Below are 25,940 nucleotides of genomic sequence, written 5' to 3'. Positions count from 1 at the left end.
TCTGAGTCAATAGAGAAGGGCAGCACATAAATTGGACGGACGGACAGACAGACTAGATAGATAGATAGATAGATAGATAGATAGATAGATAGATAGATAGATAGCACCATGTGGCCCAGCAATGGAACTGCTTGCCGTGCTTCCCTAACCACAAGCTCCAGAACACTGCAAAATGCTGCGAAGCTTGTGGTAGGGAAGGAAAGCAAGCCTTGTTGCTGGACAGGGTGGTATGGTCCTGAAAGTAGCTGCAATTTTCAAGGCAGCCACTTTGAATTGTGTGGCTGCTCAGAAAATGGCAACCACTTTCAGAATCATGCAATGCAGTCTAGAAATCAGGCAACTTGATCTTCTTCCCTAACCCAAGCTCCAGAGATCTTCTAAAGGTGTCTGATGGATGATGTGGGGTGAGGAGGAAGGTGTGCAGCACGATGGAGTGTGGACCACGCTCAAGGCCTGCAGGGACTCTGTGTGGGAGATGGTGGAAAGATAAATAGAGGGATGCTGCAGCATCCTTGCAGTTGGTTATAAGAACAAACAATTGCAAAGGCACTGCAACTTCCATAACTTTGGGACCACATCACAAGTAGCATTTAGGGGGTCTGCCTTAACTTTGAACAGTCACTTAGCAGCTGGTCGTAAGTTAAGAACTAATTGTATACATTGAGGTAATAAGTATCAGTACTTAGCACAATCAGAATTTGCTTAGTGAACTTCATTAGAATGATACAAAGTAATATACAGTTCAACCTTCTCCAATCTGGAACCCTCCATATGGATTGAAATATAAATTCCCAAAATTCTCAGCTAGTCAATGGAGGGCATCCAGTTGGGGAACCAGTTTAAATTGAGATGTTCCTCATATCCATCTTGAACTCTGAAAACAAGCTGTTTCTAATGGTGGGAACTCTAGCAACAAAGAAAGCATCCAAGTCCCTTCTCAAAATCAAGGCTTGGATTAAAAAAAAAAGTATTTAAAGTGTGCTATGTTTTCTCTAGAGTGGTTCCTTTGGATTTCATAAAGAAATCTAATATATCTATTTTCCCTAGGCTAATAACAACGCTGCTGTTTGTCTTCTTTATCTGGGAAAACTGAAGGATTCCCTCCATCAGCTGGAAGGGATGGTTCAGCAGGATCCTAAACACTACCTCCATGAGAGTGTTCTCTTCAATTTGACAACCATGTACGAACTTGAGTCTTCTCGCAGCATGCAAAAGAAACAGGCTCTACTTGAAGCTGTAGCTGTCAAAGAGGGTGACAGCTTCAACACGCAGTGCCTCAAGTTAGGATAAGACCATCCATTTCTTTTTTTCTTAAAACTCATTTAAGAAGCTGTATATACCTCGGCTAATCTGTAAATGTTCCTTCAGCAAGTGCAATAAAAAAGCTCTTTAATTATGAATATATGGTAAAATTATGAATACATGGTAAAATTGTTGTAATATAGGAATTTATACACTGGTCTGTATATCATCCACAGGATTTCCTATTAATCTACCATCAAATTCATCCCTGAAGTTACTGCCAGTTTACAGTGTATACCATCAAAATTATTCAGATGGGCTTTTTTCCTATTAATAGTGACCTATATAAGTTAATTTGTCCCGATGACTTTTGTTCTAGACATTCAGGATGTAGTGATTGTGTGTATAGAATTGGAGGACAGTGGGGTGATGGATGGAAAAGGTTGTAATAAAGTAGGAAATTATAAAGACAGGCTCCAGTCTAGGTTTTTTTGGGGGGGTGTCTCTAAAGCAGTGCACCCACTCGACCCCCACAAACTGTCCTAAATTGTTTTGAGAAGAATTATGGGACACATCCTCCTTCACCTGTTTCAACCAGGCCTGCTCAGTATGGAAAACTGCCATTTTGCCCTGTAACTTTACCCAATTAAGCAAGAAAGTATACCTAAATATTAATACTCTCTCTCCTTTGCTTTATGATCAAAATGCATCAGGATTTAACCAAGCGTATCAGAATAGAGGGCCAGATTGTATTCATGGCAGAAGAGACTCATCTAAAGAAAGAATCTGTTCATAATTCACTCATTAATCTTCTCTCCAAATTCTTCCCTTAAAGATAAGGAATTTTGTCCGTCAGATGAATAAACAGCATTTGCAAGCAAAAATAATTTTATCTCTGAACATGCCCTCTTAGGCCCCCACTTACCCCTGAAATCAGCATTGAAGTGTGTTTCAGGACAAATTTAAGAAACACACAGAGGGAGAGAACAATGCATTCTATTGAGTGAGCAAAAAGCCTATTGATTTCAACCAAGATGTGGTACATTGGTTTATTACCAAGTAAGCTCAAGAAGCTAATTATTTGAAGGTAAGGATAGCTTGTTCAGATGAAATAGGTAGATAAAAACTGGATTCATGTATCACATCCAGTCATAGCTTTCCCGATTATGATTTGTTGAGTAACGGGGGCCCACATCACTCTGGGTTTACAATCGGTACCTAGCATATCATAAACTTTTGTTTTCATTTATTTGTTAGCCACCTGGGATTATTTTATGTAATACAAATGGCTGTATACATTTTTTAAATATATAAATACAACTACAAAACCCTAAGGAAAAAACAACAAACCACTCATATTTAGGCGAAGGGCAATATGATTCATCCAGAACTTCAGTACAGGAAAATAAGGTTAAGGTAAGCACGCTTTCACTTGAGAATGGACCAGACCCCAATGGTGTTCAAACACAGAAATTCTTTTCTGCACACTTGAAAGAGGGAGAGGGAGAGGGATAACCGGCCTTATTATTATTATTGCCATCTCGGACTGGACTGGACCAACATGCCTTCAACATGTTACAGGTTGCTTTATTTTCCCTCTTTTGCCCACAGGTGAGGGCATTCCCACATAGGTGGCCACGTGCATCCACAGCAAAAGATGCCGGCAATACTGGAGGGCGACAGCGAGTATATTCTCCAGATTTGTCTGCCTGGATGTATCTATAATGCATTAAGTGCTGGCAGAGCATGTCAGCAGGTGCGCTGCTCTTATTGCTATGCTTCTCACACGCTGCGCGCCAGAGAGCCCTGGATAATTCCAAAGGTTACTGTGACGGGTGACTGAATAGGCGGCGAATTGACCTGCTTTAGAGGTGAAAATGAGGAAGCCGCCTCTCCGCCAGCATTAAAAGCCTGCTGCTGCTGCTGCTGCTTGAAAAGCCAAATTAAAATAAGGGATCTATTAAAACAAGAGAGCTGCCATTCAAACCAGACGGCGGGGGAGGAGGAAAGGGTTGCCAGCCAGCCAGGCGAGCTGCAAAGCGGCTCCCGGCCCAGCTGACGTTCGCCTCCTGTGGAGCAGAGGCGGCCGGGCGGGGAATAACGAGCTCTCCAGAGGATCCCGGTACAAAAGGGGAGAGGGCGACACGGCTCAGGTCCCCGCTGGAGGATTAGCTCTTCAGCGGGCCAGGCTGTTGAGCCGTTGGTTGCCGAGCCTGTGAAGGGCGGTGGGGGGGGGGGAGGGACGGAACACGAGCCATCTTCCAGCTGCGATGAAAGGAAAAAAGAAGAGGGAGCGAACTCAGGTGTGATTGTAGAAATAGTAAAAAAAAAAAAAGTGATTTATGGGTTGTCAGGAGTATTGCGGAGGGGGGGGTCATTCCTCCATCATTGCACAGGCTTTCCTGAGCCCCTCCCGAAGGGGCTGCCTGCCCCGCGAGGCGATTCGCCTCAGCGATGGCGGGTGACCCAACGGGCGCCCGCGCGACAGCCCTGCCTCGGCTTCTGCTTGCCTTTCCGGTGCGCGTGCGCGTGCGATTCAAAGGGCAGACGAATCTCCTCGTCTTGCATCTGGAGAGCGTTATTTTTAAGCAGGGTCCTCGAGAAGTAACTCCCCCCGACCCCCTCCCCGAGGCAAGCGGGGCTACGATGGGCCCTTGCAACCTGGCCCGAGAAAGCAGAGGGAAGCCGCTTCTGTTAATTTAGCTCCATGGGCGATCTCCAAAAGCTAAACAGAATTGGACCTGCCCTTGGACTGCCCATCCTTTCAATAGGATGTCCCAGCTTTGTACTTTAGAAAACAAAGAGTTTTTTTTTAAATCTATCCTAGGAGAAAACAGTGGTAAATTAAACTTTTGTTACCCAGAAAACAATAAAGCTCACCTTAGAGATTTGAAAGATAAGCTATGGCTTGTTTATTCATTGTCATTGATTGAATATACAATATACAATATACAATATACAATATACAATTATCCCGGGTTCATTGATCCTGCACCCAGGAATCATGACATTAGGTAATATGCTGAATGATAAATAAGCACAAACTAAGCCAGACATAGCTGAGTGTAAAGTGCAAACCTAGCCACATTTTGCTGGCTTCTCACACAGTATAAAGCCATGATTTCATAACACATCTGCTAAGACCACAACGGCTATGGTCAGATTCCTATAAGCCATAAACTATATCCTGATTCACACAAAATGCTAAACTACCGATGTGCTTTTCACACAAGCTTTATGCTGAGCTTGTACCCCAAGTATATATCCTTCAGTGGTCATCCAAGTTCATCCTACTAAAATTTAGCAGCAAAATTGTAGTCTTTTGGCAGCACAATTTACCTTTTTGCAAAATTAAATCTTTGTCAGGCTTAACCTAATGGGCTTGAATTGAGAGACAAATTAGTATTATTTCCTCTGCCACACACAACAGAAAGGGACTAAACCTTACTATTCTATGCTCTTTCTCCATCTGCATGAAGTCTTCACAAGTCTTTTAGCAATAAGGAGGTGGTGCCCATAAGAAAAAAGATGCACAATCACAAATCAATAAACCATGATTTATTGTTGTTGTTAGTTGCGAAGTCGGGTCCGACCCATCATGACCCCATGGACAATGTTCCTCTAGGTAATGTTCAAACCCAGATAATTAAATCTTGGTGTGTGCGTGTGTGTGTGTGTGAGAGAGAGAGAGACAGGGAGGGAGGGAGCGAGGCAGAGAAAGAGATGATAGAGATTGGATGGATAGATTGGATGGATGGATGGATAGATAGGTAGGTAGGTAGGTAGGTAGGCATGCTGGTATTTCAAAGTACCTGAACCTGGCTCTTCACCCAGCTTTTGGAGAGAATGGCTGATGCTTTCTTTCTGTTTCCTTCTAGGTTTATTCTCTTTGCCATTATTGTTTTAATTGTAAACTGCCGAGAGTTGCTAGAAGTTGCATAGCATATATATTTAATAAATTATCATCCTACATTTCTGCTGTAGTTCATGCTACACTAAACTTCAATTTGTATGACCATGATTTATTGCAGTAAATTAGATAGTTAATCCATTTATTTGCAACCGTAGGTTTTAGTAAAAATCTGTATAAAATTATAACAATCCTTACTGGCTCAATTCATGCCCCCTACAATTAATAGAAGTTAGCTGTCAACATCTTCTTTGCAGTAACTGCAAGCAAACCAATGTGCTTTATTACATGTTGCTCTACACTGGTCAGCAGGAAATGGATTGCAATAAACTATGATTAGCTGGGTTCACATAATATGCTATGGTATAAACCATGATTTGAAGAACTTAATAGTTAGAGTCACACTGCACTCTAAATCCAAGCAATGCAAATCACATTATGGCTTAATATGATGTGCAAACTTAGTTCCTGATTCTTGTATAAGTTGCTTCATGATTATGTAGAATTTTGTGGTTCTTAAGCCAACTGTTTCTTTTTAAGTTCTTCCTTTTTGAAGTTGAAGCATTCAGGTGCTGCAGGGAGATTTGGTAAGGACAGGGAACAGGAGACAGAACTGACAGTTTAGACTCCAAGTTCCGTCAGATTCAGCTAATCCAGTGACCAGTAGCAAGAAGTGGTGAGGGATATAGCAAAAATATCAAATATATCAGCTTACCTATTCCATATATTTTTTTAAAAAAAAAATCCTCTAAAGACTGTTACAATTTGCTCAGTATATAGGAATGTCAAGGGAAGCACCCCACTCCCAAATACTCCTCTTGATTCATTACCATTTCAATTTCAACCCATCAGGCAACTGTTCCTGTACAACCCCAAGACTTAGGAACAGCAAAAGAGGGCAACAATGGCAACTGTCCATGAAAGAGTGGCTGATTTCCATCCAGAGCACAAGGGTCTGATGCTGTGTTTTGCTCCCAGGAAAAAAAAAAAAATCTGCATTGAAATCTCTGCCTGACAGCCAAGAGAGGATTTCTGTCGGACCAGACAGCGTGTGCCAAGGGCTGGAACAGCAGGAACTTAGCAGATGGGCTTCACAGACAACTGGCACCACACCACCGCTCCATGCCCTAGTAGGCACCAGCCCTTTCGTGGATGCTAAATTTTTAATTCTGAAATTTAAAAGAACAAGCAAATGTCCTGGGGGTTTCAAGCTGCTTCTTGATTGAGAGCGGGCAGACACAGCGGCTGTCAAACCAAAGTAAACAGCGCCTCTTTGCTTGCCTAATTAAGAGCACCAATCTTTACCTCTTCAAACCAGTCAGCAGTCTCAATTTCCCAAGGTCTTCAAGTGCTCTTCTGGTTTTTAAAGGGCTATTCATCACGGCCAGCCATTTTTTTTTTTCCATCCCAAGAAGCAAGCAAAATAGGAAAATAGCAAAAACATGGATGGAGGCTCAGACACAATGAAACAGCCCACATTCTAGATATGCCAGTGTGACTGCAGGACTTGAGTGCAGTCCTGTCATCTGGATTTTTTTTGGGGTCAGCCAGCTGGCTTTTGTTTTTTGAAAAGCCTTCTGCTGTCCACGATCTTGTGTCTTTCACACGGTTGTGTGACAAGTAAAAATTCACCAAGTAAAACATTCCCTAGCATGTATTCTGCGGTTTTTAACCTTTTAGTTCTGTTGTAATCTCCATGGTTCAATTAAGAGCATAACAGATACAGTATATAAAATCTAAAAGGATTCTGTTTTAAAATAAATTGGATATTTGTTTAGATTCATACACAGTATTTTAAGGTGCATCATAATCCACAAAAGCCACCGTTAAATTTAGGGACCAGGAATGGAGGTGCTGCAAATCCAACAAAACATAGCCTCTTTTTCAAGAGGAAACAAGTTCCTTTTCTGATTGCCGTGGAAATCAAGGTGAAGGCAAGCTGGAATCATTCCAGGGAAGAGGACACTATTTTCAACATTTAAATGAGGCCTGGCTTGTTCCAGATTGCACAGGAGACACGTTTTTCCTTTTTTATGCCATAGCTTTTATGCAACATTTCAAGAGACTCTGGGCTTTTGATAGGAGTTTCCACATAATTTGGCTGTAAATTAACTAAAAAGGGGCTGGATTTATGAAATTTGGCTGTAAAACACCACTAGGTGGCAGTAAAGTAATAATACAAGTAACTTAGCTTTTTGCTGCCATCTAGTAGGTATCTTGAGTTTTATAGTACAATTCCAGCCACTTCAGATGTCATTCTTCACCAAGCTCAGGAATTCCCAATGTAAAACCCTAGCATTTTTTGTAGACTGAAACAAACTCCTTAAGTCAGGGCAGTGATTGCTCTTCCATAAAAGCAAAGAATATCAGAACCCTTTAAAGGAGTTACATAATAGCAGGAAAAGATATGCTTTAAGTCATATCTAATTTTGAAGGAGCTGCAGTAATATATTCATGCTTTTTTAAAAATCAAATGCTGCGTTTTACACACCTAACGAATATGGAACTAATGGAACACACTAGCAGCCTTAGAAGGCAGCTAAGCAGAAATATAGCTCCCACTTGTTGCTCTGCTGAAGCACCAATGATTCACTCATCTGTATGGTTACTTGTGCATTTTCTCATTTAGATCAGCAGCATCTCTCTGTCCATAGAGATGTATTGACTTTTAGAAACTGCTGCAATAGGGAGAGTGAGAAGAATCTAAATCAGGGATTAGTCAATCCCGTAGAACTGGGCAATTAATGAATGCATCAATAAGAAAATAAATATCTGCATTTCAGTGGGCTTACAGGAAAGAGGCCTAGATCATTTGAAAATTAAAACAAAATACTGTTGATTTTCTGTATTCCTTGGTTATATTCGCACAATTCGGAACAATAAAAATAACTATTTCAGCCTAGCTAAGCGCATCCAACCTGTATAGTTCAGCACATTGTATAAATAAGCTGCGATATAAATGTCTAATAACAAATAAATCCAAGAAATGTGGTCAGGTATATATAAACTGGTTAGCTATAGATAAGCATATTGTGTAAATGCAGCCATGATTTCAAGCTTGGTTACCACATTTTTACCCTGCCACAATCAAAGGAATCTCGGCATCTTGTATAGATAATAAAACAAGTTAAAATATCCATGCACTAAACCAGGGGTGTCAAACTCAGATTGTCACAGCGGCATCACATGACGTATCTGGACTTTTTTCCCCTTCGCTAAACCGGGTGTGGCGCATCTGGCCCATAGGCCAGGAGTTTGACAGCCCTGCACTAAACCTAAAAGAAGCCATCAGAACAGAAAAAATAGGATCTTACATATAAGCCTAGGAGAATGCTCTCCAAAAAAGTTCAAGTCTTCTTAAGAATTTCTGAAAAACAAGGGTTTCGGTTTAATCCACTGTTTCCCAAATCTCAGCAACCTTAAGATGTATGGGCTTGAGTCCATACATCTTAAAAGTTCCTGAGATTAAGAAACACTGGTCTACAGTAATCTTTACCAGAAAGGAGGCTGCTCCAAAGCATCAGCTCAGCACAGAAAAGCAGCTTCAGCCCCACCCCAAACATCTTAAGCCTAGCAACTTTTTAAATAACTGAAAATGGAAATATATTACTTCAAAAGTAATATAAGTCAGTTTTAAGAGCTGACTTTCATCTTTAGGTCATTAATGTTTTGATTATCATAATTCTTCTGCAGCATCAGAATTCCCTCGCAACTGCTACGTATTTTATAAAACAACATGGGATATCCTGGTTGCATATCAACCAGGCTCACATGTTAGCTTAAAACACTGTTGGCTGGTCAGCGGCTCATTTACAAACACAGCCGGCAAGATTACTTTATTCTGCCAGTTGGGCAAATTTCGTCAACTCAGTTAATTCAGTAAATATAGTTCACTTAAGCAAGAATTAATCTGGGTACAAATATGGCCATATCCATCACATCCAGTTTGGCCATTTATGTGGATTTAACTTTGACTGAATGCCACAGAATTTACTGATTGGGTTTTATTTATTGTAGCTGATAAACCTATGTCTATGCAATCTTTTTGTAGGACTGACATTTAAAAACAGATTTCACACTTCATACCTGGATTTTCACAACCCCGTGGAAATATTCCGTTTATACAGTGATTATAAACCCATTTACGTATGCATCTTACACAGATGAACCCCTCAGTAGGTGATACAAACACCCAACAACAAGCTTCCTTAAAAAGGCTGAAGACAATTAAAAGATAGAATATTATTTTATTAGCATTACAACATTAAAGCAACTATCAAACATAATAATGCTTTAGGTTAATGCAAGAATGAATCAGAGAAGTATTGCTGTAAGAGGAGCAAGAAAGGATTGATATTCTCAATTGTGATCTGCAAACTACATAAATCACTATTGTATGTAAAAATCCATTCATCCAAGGACAAAATTTGATATTAAAAATTGATATTTGAGAGAGGGGAAATCAAAGATTTATCACCTGCAGATGCCGTTAACATAGCCGCTTTGCCATTTTAATGTTACAGATGTTGCAGGATGTTCCATGCCTCATGTTTGTCCTACTGGTTTATTGTACTGTTTGTGACAAAAACTGTTGGTACTGTGCTCGAGCAGGAAAATGGTCAGCTGGTCTGTTATAAGCAATCCACACTGGTTCTCCAACGAACAGTCTCATTGCCTTGACATAATTCTGGGAGGAGAAACACAAGAATTCACACTCAGTATAAGAATTCACTTTCATAAAAAATGGTAGTTTGCCTCAAACTACCAAAAGGCTGAAAGAATTAAGAACAATTTTGCCATAGTGTGTTTTGCCATACACACTATTAAAGAGATTTTTTATTTTTTTAAAAAAAAAGAAGCATTAGCAAATATAATACTTAAGAACACAGTTGGAGTGATTTTATTCAAGCCTTAGAAAATATCCAGACTTTTAAAAATATAGCTATAACCCATAGTCTGATTTTCTTCGCCTGGTTTGCAATATTGACATTGTAGAAGAAATAATAGTGATATAAATCACTTCAAGTCAGCCAGGTACCAGAGTCAATATATTCAAAATCCCATAAGGGAAAGAAGTTCTTTGGACATTTGGCAGATTTAGAGTTCCATCATTTTATTGGCCTTGTTCCTGAGTCTGGGAGAAACTGAATTTGAACAGCTGGTGCTTTTCGCGCATATCATCTCAAGCAAAAGTTGGTGTAATGTTGTTCTTCAAAGCATGGGAGCAGGAAAACTACGGCCATTTAAGTGAAAATACCGCTTTGTGTATGATATTCCCTAGTCCACGGGGTTGGAAAGCACAGGACACACCTGGAAGTTGTGACTCAACACCTGTAGGATCATAGAGCTACTACCCTGATGTAGAAAAGTGTCCATAGAATAACTCACAAATTGATATTCAGTATCCACTTATTGGAGTATAAAAGCAGACTCCCAAATCTGGGCTGAGAAAATCCAAGTAACCTACAAATGTCAGGAAAGAATTGCAGGGAGCTAACTCATGGCAGCCATCTAGCTGTCATGCAATTCTTGCAACCCAAACCCGGTAATCTTAGTTTGAAGTTGCAAAGAATTCAAGAGGCCATCTACTTCCGCATAAATGCTGCTGTGTTTGAACTCTCAATTCACAAGGGCAAGCATGCCATTAATTGCATAAACGTTGAAAGTCTTTATGGCTTCTTAAACTATATCTTTGTGACAATCCAACTAAGACTGGAATTCATACTCTTTTTCTTTTTGCAAATCACGATGCAAATAGGCTACTCTACAACCAGTTTGCTAGTTCCGCTATCAAGAGAATACAGGAAATAACTGGGCACAGGATGGCTTAGTTCACACACTATACTGAACTGCAATCAAGAAGCAGATTTGAAATTGGATTACCAGGGACAAAGTCCTAGGCCAGTCTGAGCTTGTCTGTTAACAGCAGTTTCACTTGAAGCAACAAGCACGAGACCATCACCCCAGTCAGTATCTCTAACCTACTTAGCTAGAAAAAATGGAGAGCTTCGTTTCAGAAAGGGAAAGAAGCTTTCAAACGACAACCTTTTATTTGTCAGTGAAGAAAATAAATAATTTATTTTCTTTTTCTCTCTCTTTCTTCCTTTCTCTCTCGCTCTCTCTTTTCTTTCTCAGCAGGAGCTGGATAAGAAATAGCTCATTTCATCACATGAGCTAAAATGGAATGTAGTCTCTTGCTTATGATCGACAGCTCATGCTATAACCATGTTAGCCTTTATATTACCACATAATTATTGGCTTATATTTTTAAATGTTAGCCTCTGATCAGTAGCAGCATTTTAGCAACAGCTGCTTAATATTTAAATTAAGACATTTTTAAAAATTCAGTGGCTTAGGCAGGCCACTGTGTGTTTGAGTTATTAAACAGTATAATATCAGAGACATTAGAAATAACAGGTTATGTTGGACTAAGATCTTTTTAAAAGTCAGAATTGTGTGTTTGAGTTGTGTTATTTAGTTGTGTGTGCGGGGGAGGGGGTTAAGGTTTTGAAATGAAATGGAATAGAATGCCTAGCTATCTTAATAAAATAAAACACATTTATTATGGCATGTGGCTAGCACAAAACCTGGGATTCAGAAACTACAGCCTTATGCATATTTTCCCTATGTAATAAAACCAACAAAAGGATCCCACAAACTGATCTCCAGTCCACAGCAACTGAGGATAGAGACACAGCAAAATACTAGTTTCTTCAACCTTCTGTTCTGAATGCTTTGTATCCCACACAACAAGCCAAACAACAGAAAAAGCAGAGCAGATCTCCTGAGGCTCCAATGGATAGTTGCTATGGTAACACCAATCCCTTACTAAAGATGGATTTTATGACAAGGCTGGAGACACAAGTGCTCCATTTATCTATAAAGATAGCAGTTCAGAGCCGAGAAAGCATATGTGCTCTAATACTATCCTTCTCTGAACCTTAGGAATTGATTTCTAAGCCCAGAGAGTTGCTTGGAAGTCAAGAAAGTTTTCAATACTGTGCTATGATTTCAAGCAAGGTAACTCACCAATATCAAATCAATGATTTTCCATCAGTAAGATGCTAAATTTGTTAGAATGGGGTATGAATTTGTAGATGTTGCTTCTTCAAGATTCTAACCATACATTTCTACATTAGTGATTCACAGCCAATGTATTATCAGAGCTATGTTTTTATATGCTGGTCTGCATCTGCCTCAACTCTATGTGGATTTTTTTTTAATTTTTTTTTTAAAGAAAAACCTGTTTCATACAGATTCATCCAGTGTAAAACGGTGATAGATGCCAGCAGGAAGTGTGATCATGTCGCCCTTCTCCATAGCAATCCGGATCCACTTATCATCTTTATCACGAACATCAAAATACCCACTTCCTTCCAGGATGTAGCGAATCTCATCATCCAGGTGTAAGTGCTCTTCATAAAATATTTTTATCTAGGAGAGGGAAGGAACAGAATAGGAAGCATTTCCGTGGAGCAAGTCTATTACAAACACATACCGGTAGCATATTGCATGCTGCACAGATTGTAAGGTGCTACTTCCAAAATGCTCAAGCTTTTGTCAATAGGCAGCTGTTCAATGTTTATAAGGTAGAGTTTGAAGTTCTCTCAGACTTATCCTTACAGCAATTAATTAATGCACCCTGTTATTAACACAGCTGCCTGCAATTTCTGCAGGTTCGAATCTTACCAGGCTCAAGGTTGACTCAGCCTTCCATCCTTTCTAAGGTAGGTTAAATGAGGACCCAGTTTGTGGGGGCAATAAGCTGACTTTGTATAAATATACAAAAGTATGAAGGCTATTGCTTAACGCATTGTAAGCCGCCCTGAGTCTCCGGAGAAGGGCGGCATATAAATCAAATTAAAAAAAAAAAAAATTATACAAAGTAGATTGGCAGACTTGCAGCAGATGAAGGACTTCTGACCTTTGAACATCTAGTTGGAAAACATTTTAAAAGCACATTCCTAGTAATCCTTACAGTCCCTCAGCCTCAATTTGAGACCAGCTGTTTGTAACATTAAATCTATGAGTGCTATGTATTGAAATACCAGTCTAGTTGTTGCAGATAATAAGAATTACATAAAAGCAAATGAGCATGTTGGTTGTATTCTTTCCCTGCTCTATGCCCAGCATAGAATTTAAGCTCTTTGTTCCTCCTTGACCAGATGGCAGCACACTAGTCAAAACTGTGCAAGCTGGCAACTTGGGAAGGCTTATTTCAATGAGTGAAGCACCCTTCTAAGTTGCTTGAATAGTCCTACTAAATAGGTTGTCATCTATGGGCAGATGAAGCCATATTTCTCTCTAGGTGGCATTGTTTTTCTTCATAAAAATCTCACAAATTTCATACCCCCACCCTAAACAGATCATATTGTCAGCTACCTGGATTCAATCTAGTACTACCTCGATACATTAGGATTAGAGCATCCAAAATTTCCAATTTTTGATTTTATAGGTTGTGGATTCTAAATTGCAGTTTCTAAAGGACTTGGAAGACACCAGACTGTATAAGGGTGATTTTTCAGCATTTTTTTCCCTAACACATGAAAATATCAAATTGACTGATATAAACGTATTTGAATTAAAATGTTCCTCTCCGCTACTGAGAGATATTTATGGAGACTCCCTGAGGAGAATTTGTCCTTCCATTATGCTGGTGACTGGCTCAAGCAGTTGATTTGAAGTGTCACAAAAGCTTAGCTGCTCAGCAACTATTCCATATATTGTTTTAGGTTGTGTATTGGCATGTGAGAATGACCTTGAAGGACAAGGGGAAGAAATGCTTCCTAGGAAATGATCAGACAAGAGAGTGGAAGAGCCCTAGGTTTCTTAATGGTCAGAGAGAGAAAATTAGGGGAGACCCTATCTAATGGATTAGTTGAAAGTGTTGGCAGAAGATTTGCACTTTCAGACTCGCAAGGTTCTGTTAATGTACCCTTACAATAAAGTAGATTTAGCTCATCTGGTTGTGTTTCCTGTCTGATTTACTCGGGAGGGCTGACAAGATGCAAACATTCCCAGGATTTTCTGCCTCAGATACTAAAGTATTTTATAGACAGCCTTGAACACCATGCACTTCAACTTTTCCAACCTAGCTCTAAACCAGTGCTTACCAACCTAAACAACTTTGTGATGTGTGGACTTCATCTCCCAGAATTGCCATTGCTAAGAATTCTTGGAGTTGAAATCCACACATCTTAAACTTGCCAGGTTGGGAAACAGCAATAGCACTTAGACTTATATACCGCTTTACAGTGCTTTACAGCCCTCTCTAAGTGGTTTACAAAGTCAGCATACTGTCCCCAACAATCTGGCTCCTCATTTTATCGACCTCGGAAGGATGGAAGGCTGAGTCAACCTTGAGTCTGCTGTGGATCTACAGATTTCATTTCTCAGAATTTCTTGCTGAAATCAGTGATCAGGCTGACCATTCTAGAAGTAGAAATCCACATAGCAAAAGTGTCAGGCTCAGAAAGCTGACACACCTTTTTTTTTTTTAATTTGATTTATATGCCGCCCTTCTCCGGAGGCTCAGGGCGGCTTACAATGCGTTAAGCAATAGCCTTCATACTTTTGTATATTTATACAAAGTCAGCTTATTGCTTATTGCCCCCACCTTGACATGGGAGTGGGGTGGAAAGCCATCCGGATGTATTTCTGCACTGAGCAGGGATTCAATTCCATGACCTTCCCTTAGAGGATAGCTATGACAGGGAGACCATTCTAGTTCCTGCTTCTCTTTCTCCACAGACAATCTCAGAGCCTTTTCACATGCAGTCTTCTACTTTTGAAAGATTTTCTACCTCTGAAATCATATGTCTTGTTCCGTTCCTTCCATCAAATGTTTATTCTATCCTAGAATGTCTGGATGCATTTTGGCTTCAGACAAGTCAGACTCTGTTAGCAAGCTGTGTCCTCCTTGGTTTTATTCTCTGGGAATCAGGGTGCCATTCATTCTCTCTCTCTCTCTCTCTCTCTCTCTCTCTCTCTCTCACACACACACACACACACACACACACACACACACACACTCACTCACTCACTCACTCACTCACAGACACAGTTCATCAATTTGGATGGAATATGACTCTGAAAAGAAATAACCTTAATGCTCTGACTGGCTAATAAATGAAATGCCCACCTCCCTTTCTCCTTATTATCAGATTCAGCGAAGCTGAGGAGCTGCTAAGCCTAATCAATAATAAAACAGATGGGCGGCAATAAAACAAAACTCAATCCAGACAAAACTGGATTGTGGTGGTGCCATTATTAGGCACTTTGTTTGACTTGGAGAGGTGTCCGGGGCTTTAAGTTCAATTAAAACAAAGAAGTAGAACCTCAAACCATGCTCAGAAAAATCAAGGAGTATTTTCACTTGTTTAAGACAAAAGTATGTTAATATATTCAACTAAGTGCTCCTTAACAATGATAGCTGCTACTTTCTGTTAATTGGTGCTTCAACATAGTCTTCAAGGCCAGACCCACGTATAATGCATTATAGAACAGGTAGTCCTCGACTTATGAACACAACTGGGGCCAGAATTTCCATTGCTAAGTAAGGCAGTTGTTAAGTGAGTTGCACCTGATTTTACAGTATGACGTTTTTGCCACAGTTGTTAAAGAATCACTACAGTTGTTAAGTGAATCATGCAGTCATTAAGTGAATTCAGCTTCTCCCATGGACTTTGCTTGTCCGAAGCCTGGCTGGGAAAGTTGCAAATGGCCAGGATGCTGCAACCATCGTAAATAGATGCCAGTTACCAAGCACCTAATTTCTGATCATGCGACCGTGAGGAGGCTGCGATGATCAGTAGATAGGAGGATTGATTGTAAGTCATTTTTTTCAGTATCATTGTAGCTTCAAGAAGTCATTAAATAAATGGCTGTAAGTCAAGGACTACCTGTAGTCTAATGATAATTCTTCAGGAGCACTCAGCAGATCTTTAAGGAATTCAGTGGCTAAATTTACATTGATTTATTTACACTGAATTAAACTATTAATATGATGTTTGTTTTGGTTTTGTGTGATGTGTGACTTCTATTAGTCACTTATTCAAAAAAGCCATATTTAACAATGCCATTGTTTAACACAAAATATGAATCAAGCCACTGTTAGTCCACAAACCATGGTTCTGAACTGAGACACCTGGTCTACCCCAGCATGTGGGAGGGAGCATACTGCATCCCTTTTGCCTTTCAGCTCCAATCCAGGAGCCCTCAAGGAGTCGCATTCACCACAAACCATTTTATACCAAATTTATATTTCGCTGATAAACTTGTGGCTTTGAGGTAAATACAACTGCCTAACATGCAGGCAGCCCAAGTTTGAATCCAAGTAAGGGTATGACTAGCTGATGAGAACTAAGTAGCTTGAAATAGATCTATATTAGTCTCCCTTTATTTCTTTATCAGCGAAATATATATATATATATATATATATATATATATATATATATATATATATATATATATATATATATATGTATATATATATATATATATATATATATATATATATATATATATATATATATATATGTATATATATATATATATGTATATATGTATATATATATATATAAATGTATATGTATATTTAATATTTCGGGTTTCTTCCCGTGTAATTGTGGATATATCCCTAAAAGGGTAGAAGCGACGTTAGGGATATATCCACAATTACACGGGAAGAAACCCGAAATATTAAATATACACACATACATACCCGTGAAAACTTACATAAACATATATATATATATATATATATATATATATATATATATATATATATATATATATATATAGTACACACACACATATATATATACATATCACACCTTTATTATTTTTACAGATAACTCAAGGCAGCCAACATATCCAACACATCTTCCTCCTATTTTCCCCACAACAACCCTGTGAGATGAGTTGGGCTAAATGTGAGTGATTGGCCCAAGATCAAACAGCTGGTTTTCACGGCTAAGACGGGACTTGAACTCATGGTCTCTTGCTTTCTAACCTGGCATCTTAACTACCAGATCAGACTGCCTCTGTTGTTAATATGTTAAAGGTTAATATGTTGTAAAAACCCAGCCATTGGATCTACACTTAAAATGCAGTGTTCTCTGACTGGATGTCCTCCAGATGTGCTGGAGAAACAACCCCTAGCTAGAATATTGTTTTACAATCAGAGAGCACCAACCAATGTGGGGACAGCTGAACTACTGCTATAAATAAATCAGTAGGTTCAGCGGCTATGGATACATCCCAAAGGAATACTATTGTTTTCTTCCTGCCTGCTTCCCTTCCTACTCAGGCTTTTTCTTTCCCCTAACTGCCATAAAAAGTTTATTAATATAAACCAAGGGAAGGAACTACAAAAACAACCCTTACCCTTTAATTCTGAGGATGGGCAACATCTGGTTTTTAAACTTCACAGATAACCTTTTGCAGTGCCAATTTTGAAATGGCAGGCTCCATCTTTCATGAAATGTATCAGCTCTCTGCCTAACAACTAATTAATTTCTATATTTTCTATTCCGTAGTCCGGCATCTGATAGTAAGAATAAATAAAAGTGTGACAGAATGAAATCTTCTATCTCTGGGAAGATAGGACATTAGAAAGGGTCAGATTTCAGACGTTGTAGCCAAATCAAAGCTTCATTTATTTATTTTGTTTTTGCATCCATGTATCTAGCTCCTTTTGACAGGTTTCTGACAATGAATCCTTCAGTGGCCTAACTATTTTTCAGAAGCCAGGTTATTATCATCCTTCCTGTTACTGCTAGAAGAAAGTCTAAATCTAGTAATTAAATAAATAAATAAATAAACAATGACAGAAGTATTTTGTCTTTCTTAGGATAATTTTTAAAAATTAATGCTAACCACAAGTGAGGCTATTCCTAAAATGAATCAAGAGAAATAGATCAGGTATGCATTCTTAATTTTCTCCAGTGATCAACTAAAATATTCATAGCACTTCAAATGCATTGCCTTGACAACCACCTAAGAAAATTAAAGAGAAGTCTCTCTTCCTGAATTATCACTCTAAAAATCTCACACTTGTTATTTCCATTTCCTTTGGAAGCTTGATATACCGTACACACTCGTCTTATGTCAGGAAAACTACTTTGTTTAGTCCCCAACTCATTTGAACATTCCTATGCCATTCCCTTTGCTTAACCATTGTTTATTAAATAAACTACAATAATAATCTAAGACTAATAAACATATTTATGGCTTAGCCCCAGCATAATCTGTAAACTCAACCACTATTTTTGATAGAGCAAAGTGATTTTGAGGACTGCCTCAACAGGAGCAGTAGGAATTAAATATGTGTCATTTCACCAGGCACTAGAAAAATATATATTTATTTAAAAGTCGTGCATTCTATCATTAAATTCACATGACAGAATTCTCTGGCTGTTTAGTTACCAGAACATTGTTATAAAAATTAGAAAGCAGCTAAAAGGTATCTACACTTATACACTCACATATTCCTGTTACAGAAGATATGAAGTGGGGAATTACTTCTTAAACAAAGGGAATCCACTGCTCAGACAGCAGAGTAGAAACTTTTAAAACTGGCACACACTCTAGTGGTAAATTCCAGTCTTTACAATCCTCCCAAAGCTCAAACAAAGCTGTAGTTATTACCTTCTCTTCATAATTTGGCAGCATATCTTTGCTTATCGTTATTATATCCATCCAAGAATAGTTCTTCTCCTTACGAATTTTGGCTAATTCTGGGTCAGTCTCATAATTGTCAGCATCCAGCTACAAAATAATAATAATAAAAAGGATTGTCTTGGTTCACTTATTCAAAACAAGGTAACCGGCATTCTGATGTACAAGGAAATTAAGGTCTCTCTAAAGCATTTTTTTCATGCTGAATTGAGGAAGAAATAGGGCTACAAAAAATACGACTTGTTTAAATACGATTATGCTTCACACACAATTGAAAATTGGGTCACCTAAGGCTCAGCAACACTAACAAGATTTTGCAATCATAATAGTTTACACTTATTTACTTTCCAAAGATTTCACATGCAGCCTTGCAACTTTTTTCTCTTGAAAGCTTGCCAGTGTGTCTTTAAGAAGTGATGAATCATTTGTCAAAAAGAATAAAAAATTGTGGTCAAGAAAAAAGGTGGAATACTCAGTTTAGATAACCAAGTGTTTTTCATCCTTTTGGAACTCTTGAACAATACCAATTCAGTAAAGCAAACCGGTCCCAATTATGAAATTAATATTTCCTTCAGATAAATAACTTTAATGATAGATGCATGCATGGACTCTTCCAAGTCATGCAGAGCATCAGTTTTCCTGATTCGGTAAGCATTCATGTACTGATATATTATCCTACAATTCTGCAAATACCCCCCCACCCCCGCCATCAGCCTAATCATATGAATGGATGCACCTTGGCTTCAGAACAATCCCACAATTGAAACATTAATCTAAATAGGTACATGGATCAAGGATCATCAGGATTGCTTATTTAAAGGATAAAACATCTTCAGAGATTAGCAATAATATTCTTATTTTCTAGATCATTTTGATTCTTCAGAAATGAGATTATGACAAAGCCAGCTTTGTAATGTCATTATTAAGTTTTCCAAAGAAGGGAAAGCAGCTACCTCAAGAGCTTTAAACCCTTGCTTAAGTCCTTCCCTGGATTTTCCTCAAGGCACCTTGCCATCACCACGAGGGCAGATTTCCAAAACAACAAAATTAGCCTAGTACGGAAAGCAGCATGAATCAAGCAAACAAATGAGATTAAGTTTAAATCCTGACAAAACTAATAGGACTTTTCTAGTATATTTATCAATTTTTGAGACTGCTCAGGTCCGTATTAATAATATCTGTATTTCTCCTCCTTCTAAATCAGGGGTCTCCAACCTTTGCAACTTTAAGCCTGGTGGACTTCAACTCTCATAATTCCCCAGCCAGCAATTCTGGGAGTTGAAGTCCTCCAGGCTTAAAATTGCCAAGGTTGGAGACCCCTGTTCTACATGTAATAGCTCTACTTCATAGGAAGGAGTAGCAGCAGTGTAAAGCTGAGAGAAGCACAAATGCATCTATCTTGCCCAGGTCATCCAGAGATTGCCCTGCCTTTTCTAATGCAGTTTTCCTGTCTTCTAGATGTGTTGGATTTCAATTCCCATAATCCCAAACCATAATGACCTTCTATTACCGTAGTTGAAATCCAACACATCCAAAGGGAATCAGGCTGAGGAAAGCTATTATAAGGCAACAACCTTCCACTTTTTTAGGTGTACAATAAAGAAACAACCAAAACAAAGGTGCAGGAGATTTTGGATTTTTTTTTAAGATACAAGTTTTTAAGGTCTGCCTATTAAATTAGCCAATTCTACCTAAATAAATACGAAGTATTGATGAATGACTAGGAAAACAGTCTTTCATGGACTTCATAATTGGAGCTATAAAAGGCCTTGCATATCACAATGATACCAAAAATAATACTGCTGAGAGGCTACATTCTCAGAAAGATCATCCACTGTAAAAAGGTCATATCCAAAGGACCAAATTAAAGGAGGAACAACAGATCTTCTACCGTAGTAATCACAGGGAAAGAAATGAGTAGGTGTCCTTATTACCAAAAGGGTACCAAAGCCAACGTAGTTAGTAAAGTTAGTGTAGTAGTTAGTTTATCTTTAAGCATGACTAAATGATATAATGTTCTCAACTCCAAGACAAGCCATTCAATATTTCAGTGATCCGCATCTATGGTCCAACCACAGATACAGTTGATATGAAGAGTGCGCACGAGAGAGAGAGAAGCAAGCATGTGCAAGAGCGAGCAAAGCAAGCAAGCGCACGCGGCCCCGTTGCAAACCAGTAGTAAAGGTAAGTAGAACCCACCCCTGCCCCACACCTAAAAAAGGTAAATTAACAATACACTAAAACACTACCATTACACCAGCAATAATAAGAACAGTTGGCATTGGGTATACAAAACCAAGCAGGAGAGGGACTAACAGATTTTTGCCAAGAAAATACAATATTCAGAACAAATATTTTCTTTTCAACAAAAGAAAAGATAACTCCACACACGGTCATAATTGCAATGCTCTCTACATGGGGCTGCAATGCTCTCTACATGGGGCTCCCCTGGAAAAGCACCCGGAGGCTCCAACTGGTCCAGAATGCGGCTGCACGGGTGGTTATGGGCGCAACTCGTTGTGCCCACGTGACACCCCTCCTGCGTGAGCTACACTGGCTCCCAGTGGTCTTCCGGGTGCGATTCAAGGTGTTGGTTACCACCTTTAAAGCGCTCCATGGCATTGGACCTGGATACCTTCGAGACCGTCTTCTGCCACCAGTAGCCTCCCACCGGCCAGTTCGCTCCCACAGAGAGGGTCTCCTCAGGGTGCCATCGGCCAAATTATGTCAGCTGGCGACACCCAGGGGGAGAGCCTTCTCTGTGGGAGCCCCAGCCCTTTGGAATGAACTGCCCCCAGAAATTCGTAAAATCTCTGATCTCCGTGTATTTTGCTGTGCCCTCAAAACCTTGTTGTTCCGCCGGGCTATCAATGTAAAGATTTTAATTGGTTTTAAATATGGGATTTTAAATTTGGGGTTTTATAATTGGGCCTATCATTTAATAATTTTAATTATTTTTAAATTTTGTCTGTCTTTGTGCTTTTAATCAGGCTGTACACCGCCCTGAGTCCTTCGGGAGAAGGGCGGTATAGAAATAAAATTAATAAATAAATAATAAATAAATAATTGGAGGATCATCAATTTCAATATATTCTGCAAGTAAAGATGGAATTCTATTCAATTAGCAAAAATAAAAACCAGTACTGATTGCAATTGTCTCATTAACGTTTTCTTCCACAATCTCAACTTGAAACGAAAGAAAACAAATGCAATCACCAGACCAACAAGAAACGGCTCCTGTGATGTTCTATATAATTAAGTGGTGAACATAATGAATAAATGTCATGGATTGGATTTGCTAAACATGCCTGAGGAACTGAGGACTGAAATTCATTACATCATTATATGATGTAATATGAAGCATACAGATAGTCCTCACTTAATGACCACTCATTCCGCTACCTCCAGTTGACCTTTGCCATCTTCTTCCTCCTGCTGTTGAGGAGGTGTGATAAGTCTGGCCCTTCACAAGGCAGCTGCTGGTTGCATAAGGTCTTTTTCCAAAGGCCACACACGACCTTCTTGAGGGCTTCCCATGGTCAGCAACTGTTTCACGAAGGGCCAGGCTGGGTGCACCTTGTCAGCAACAGCAGAAGATGGCAAAGGTCAGCTGGGAACAGCAAAAACAGCAAAGTGGAAGTTTCATTCCCTCCTGGCTGTACTTACTAGTCACCACAGCCATTTTCCCACCTGCCAGCCTGCTTGTGAGTTGCCCAGGACTTGCAACTTCCTAACAGCATCCCCAATGACTTTGCTTGTTGAAAGCCACAACTTGTGAGATCCTTGTTTTAACAGCCCGTAATTCTCACTTAAACCAAGGCAACAGGGACTGTTGCCATTGATACACAATGTGGTCGTGTAACGTTCCCCTTTATGACCACATCACTTAGAAACGAAAAGTCCGATCCCAGTTATCAATGGTATCAAAAGCTGCTGAGAGATCAAGGAGCAAAAGGATGGCCACACCACTCCTATCCCAGCTTTATCATAGGTCACCCACAAACATGAGCAAAGTTGTCTCTGCATTAAACCCCAGTCTGGAAACCAACTGAAATGAGTCCAAATAATCTGTTTTTTCCAGAGCCCTCTGGAGCTAAAGCCTAACCACCACATTTCCTAACAAAAGGGAAGGCTGGAGACTGGATGATAGTTGTCCGGGACTGTTGGGCCCAGTAATATCTTCTTGAAGAGAGGACATAGCAAAACCTCCTTGCCAAACTTTTCCTCAGAGAAGTTGACACCACATGGACCCAACCACACGCCAGTTCCCAGGCAATCTTAATTATCCAGGAGGATATGATCTAACAAACAGTAGCTGAGGTAACAGATTGGAGAACCCTGTTCGCTTCCTCTGGAGCCACAGGGCTAAAATTGCTTCAGATAATTACACGAGATCTTGATCTGAAAGCTTCAACAGGACCTGCCTGGTCGGAATCCAACCCAAGCGAGTATGAGCGACTTATCTGCCACATAGCAAGAATATTCGCAGCAGCTAGTCCCTCCCCAACAGTATAGAAGCCACACAAAACAACAGGAAAAATGAGCTGAAGGTACAGATTCTCCAACCCCTCAGTTAAGTCACCCACATCTGGCTTTTGTAGTTTTTTTTTAGCCTCAGGGGAAAACTAAAATTAGCGTCTAGCATTACTAATGTAGACATTATCCTGTATTTTTTTTTTTAATCCTGCCCTCTGCCTCACAAGACAAGAACCTGTCCTACAACAGTGGGAAGAAGTCCAAGGAACTGATGGATTTTATATTTTCATGACAACAGGGAACAAACCTTGTTCCTCTTCCAAGTAAAATGATTTGCAACTAAATGAGGTCCAATCAAGTCTTCCCTGAGCAGTTCTCTTCCAGTTCTGTACTACAGTTCTCTTCAATTCCAGCTCAAACAGTCAATCAGCGCAAGGGGAAGGGTGTACTGAACTGTCTTTTTGTTTGTGTGGAATTAGGAAGGGGGAGTGTTTTGCATTTATGGGAGAATCACTGTTTGTAATTTGCATACATGTGTTGCCTTCATAGCTTATTGGTATGAATATTTACAACTGTAATGCATGGTATTCTCCTGGTCAACTAAACAGAACACAAAATGACCTGCAAAGGTGAATTTTAATGCATGAAAGCTTACACCATGATAAATTTGTCAGATGTTAAGGTGTCAGCAGGTATTATCAGCGATGCTAATGATTACTGTTATTAATAATTATACTTGGTTTGCAGATTTCCTTTCATGACCCACTAACGTCCCAGAGAACTACAGCAATGATCCCATTGGATAAATTAGACCCAAAAAGGCCAAGGGGCTGGACTCACACCAGTTTCACCAAGCCAGCAAGTGATTGAACTGGCAATATTGTACAGTAGACAATACTTTTGGCTAGGTTGTGTGTGTTTTGTGTGTCTGTGTACATGTTCATGCATTAGTCTGTTAGTTCTGATGTTGTGAAACCCATAAAATGAGGTAGCTGCAGGCCCCCTTTAATATAAGTCAAGGGGATAAACAGAAGAGAGGCAATCCAAAGCATAATATAAAATGTGAAAATATGATCACATTTTGTCATTAAAGCAAATGCCATCCCTTAAAACAGAACTTGTAGGAGCTGTCAGTTTTCAAGAGGTCAGATTCCCCTGTACGATCTCCATAACTGGATTGCTTATTTTTAACGCATTTTTTCAGGGTAAAGAGGGGGGGGGGGAGAAACACCAAATAAAAAAATCAGTGGGAAAGACCAACAAGAAAACGTGTGTGTGCGTGTGTGAGAGAGGGGGGGGGAGAGGAAGGAAGGAAAGAGAGAAAGGAAGGAAAGAGAGGAAGGAAGGAAGGAAGGAAGAAAAAGGAAGGAAGGAAGGAAGGAAGGAAGAAAAAGGAAGGAAGGAAGGAAGGAAGGAAGGAAGGAAGGAAGGAAGGAAGGAAGAAAGAAAGAAAAAGAAAGAAAGAAAGAAAGAAAGAAAAAGAAAGAAAGAAAGAAAGAAAGAAAGAAAGAAAGAAAGAAAGAAAGAAAGAAAGAAAGAAAGAAAGAAAGAAAGAAAGAAAGAAAGAAAGAAAGAAAGTCAAAGAGGAACATTTTCCCCCACGGTCTCTCCAAGGCTTGGAGTTAACCCCGGTTAATTCAAGAATGAAGCTCGCTTAATGAGGGCGGCCAGTATGCTCCGTGGCTAAGGGTGGATTTGGGGCTCCGTCCCCACCACCCTCGGCAAGGCCGGAAAAGCGATCCCCGCCACCGAGCACAAGTCAGTCGCCTTTGCCTCGGGCTCGTGCGCCAGATCCCCCAGCCTGGTTTTGCGCAAGCTCGCTGCAAACGGAGCCAGATCCCGGGCAGCCTTTTTTGCAAGTCTCGGACGCGGCCCGCCTCCCTCCTCCTGCTCTGCCTACTTTCCAGTAAAAGACGCCGATCCGGCTCAGCTGCTCTAGGCTGACCGGCCGATCCGGCTCTGGGCGATGCGGCTTCCGGGGGTCCTCCCGGGAATCGTCCATATACCAAGCCTCCACCATCGTCCCCCTGCCACCGAGCCTCCGCTCCCGCCTCCCGCGCCGCCTCCGACCAGGGCCGAGGGAGACGCCTCCCCGGCCCGCCCCTCGTCGGCTGCCAGCCAGGACGTCGTCCCGGTTTTCCTGGCCTGGAGCTGATGCGCTGCCTCCGCCAAGACTCCTAAACTAAACACGGGGGTGGGGGGGGGATTTAACTTCCAAGGGCGGTAAACGAAAGTCTACCGTTTGCTACGGAAGTGCCGATTCCCCTCCAGGGGTTTCGCAGGAGAGGGCAGAGCCCAGGCGTTTACAATGGTTGAAGCACCGCGGGCCTTTCCGTCTGGGCCTAAATACAGGTGCAAGTCCGGTTTTAGCAGCCCGGATCACTCTCCTCCCGCCACACACAGCCCCGCCACACAACGTCCTATCGCTAGTTCCGTTGTTTGGCCTTCACTTTGTGATGTCTGCTAGTGAGAAGAGGGGAGGGGAGGGATGGGTCAACCTCATGAGGCGTGTTACCTCTCTTGTCACCCCCCACCCCCAGGCAGATGGCTTCTTTTGAGCTAATGGGTTCCCTGAGTACAGGTGGTCCTCGATGTAACGACCACAATTGAGCCCAGCATTTCTGTCACTAAG

The 25,940-nt window shown here is 40.3% G+C and overlaps 2 protein-coding genes and 1 long non-coding RNA gene across 5 annotated transcripts in view; 2 read left to right on the top strand and 1 right to left on the bottom strand.

Annotated features, from left to right (window-relative positions):
• The window catches only part of TRAPPC12 (trafficking protein particle complex subunit 12), a 75,535-nt gene extending 74,135 nt beyond the window's left edge, over positions 1-1,400 (top strand). For both annotated transcript variants that reach the window (XM_034432026.3, XM_034432025.3), the window contains exon 13: positions 1,048-1,400. In XM_034432026.3, coding sequence (XP_034287917.2) covers positions 1,048-1,290 — 243 coding nt within the window. In that variant the 3' untranslated portion in view covers positions 1,291-1,400. The remainder of the gene's footprint in view (positions 1-1,047) is intronic.
• A 1,859-nt stretch (positions 1,401-3,259) lies between these two features.
• On the top strand, positions 3,260-8,054 carry LOC117674191 (uncharacterized). 2 transcript variants are annotated; one of them, XR_004593748.3, is made up of 2 exons: positions 3,260-3,364; positions 6,005-8,054. It is a non-coding gene; the product is annotated as an uncharacterized LOC117674191 (long non-coding RNA). The 2 variants fall into 2 exon arrangements; XR_009621929.2 differs by lacking the exon at positions 3,260-3,364 and adding an exon at positions 3,467-3,545.
• Positions 8,055-9,379: 1,325 nt separating this feature from the next.
• ADI1 (acireductone dioxygenase 1) lies at positions 9,380-25,490 on the bottom strand. Its single transcript, XM_060689279.2, has 4 exons — positions 25,209-25,490; positions 18,803-18,922; positions 12,407-12,586; positions 9,380-9,839 (listed from the first exon to the last, which is right to left on the bottom strand). Exons 1-4 carry the CDS (start codon positions 25,326-25,328, stop codon positions 9,717-9,719), a joined length of 543 nt encoding a protein of 180 aa, XP_060545262.1. The 5' UTR covers positions 25,329-25,490; the 3' UTR covers positions 9,380-9,716.
• Positions 25,491-25,940: the final 450 nt, after the last annotated feature.

This window comes from Pantherophis guttatus, chromosome 1, assembly GCF_059756535.1.
Source record: "Pantherophis guttatus breed Tessera chromosome 1, ASM5975653v1, whole genome shotgun sequence".
Lineage (NCBI taxonomy): Eukaryota > Metazoa > Chordata > Lepidosauria > Squamata > Colubridae > Pantherophis > Pantherophis guttatus.
Note: the sequence above shows the minus strand (reverse complement) of the source record. Positions and strands in the feature narration are given on the sequence as shown.

Coding starts and splice junctions, on each gene's coding strand:
- ADI1 (XM_060689279.2), bottom strand. CDS start 25,328: ATGGTGGAGGCTTGGTATATGGACGATTCCCGGGAGGACCCCCGGAAG. Junction 12,587..18,802: donor TGCCAAATTATGAAGAGAAG/GTAATAACTACA, acceptor TCCCTCTCCTAG/ATAAAAATATTTTATGAAGA. Junction 9,840..12,406: donor GTTTTACACTGGATGAATCT/GTATGAAACAGG, acceptor TTCTCCTCCCAG/AATTATGTCAAGGCAATGAG.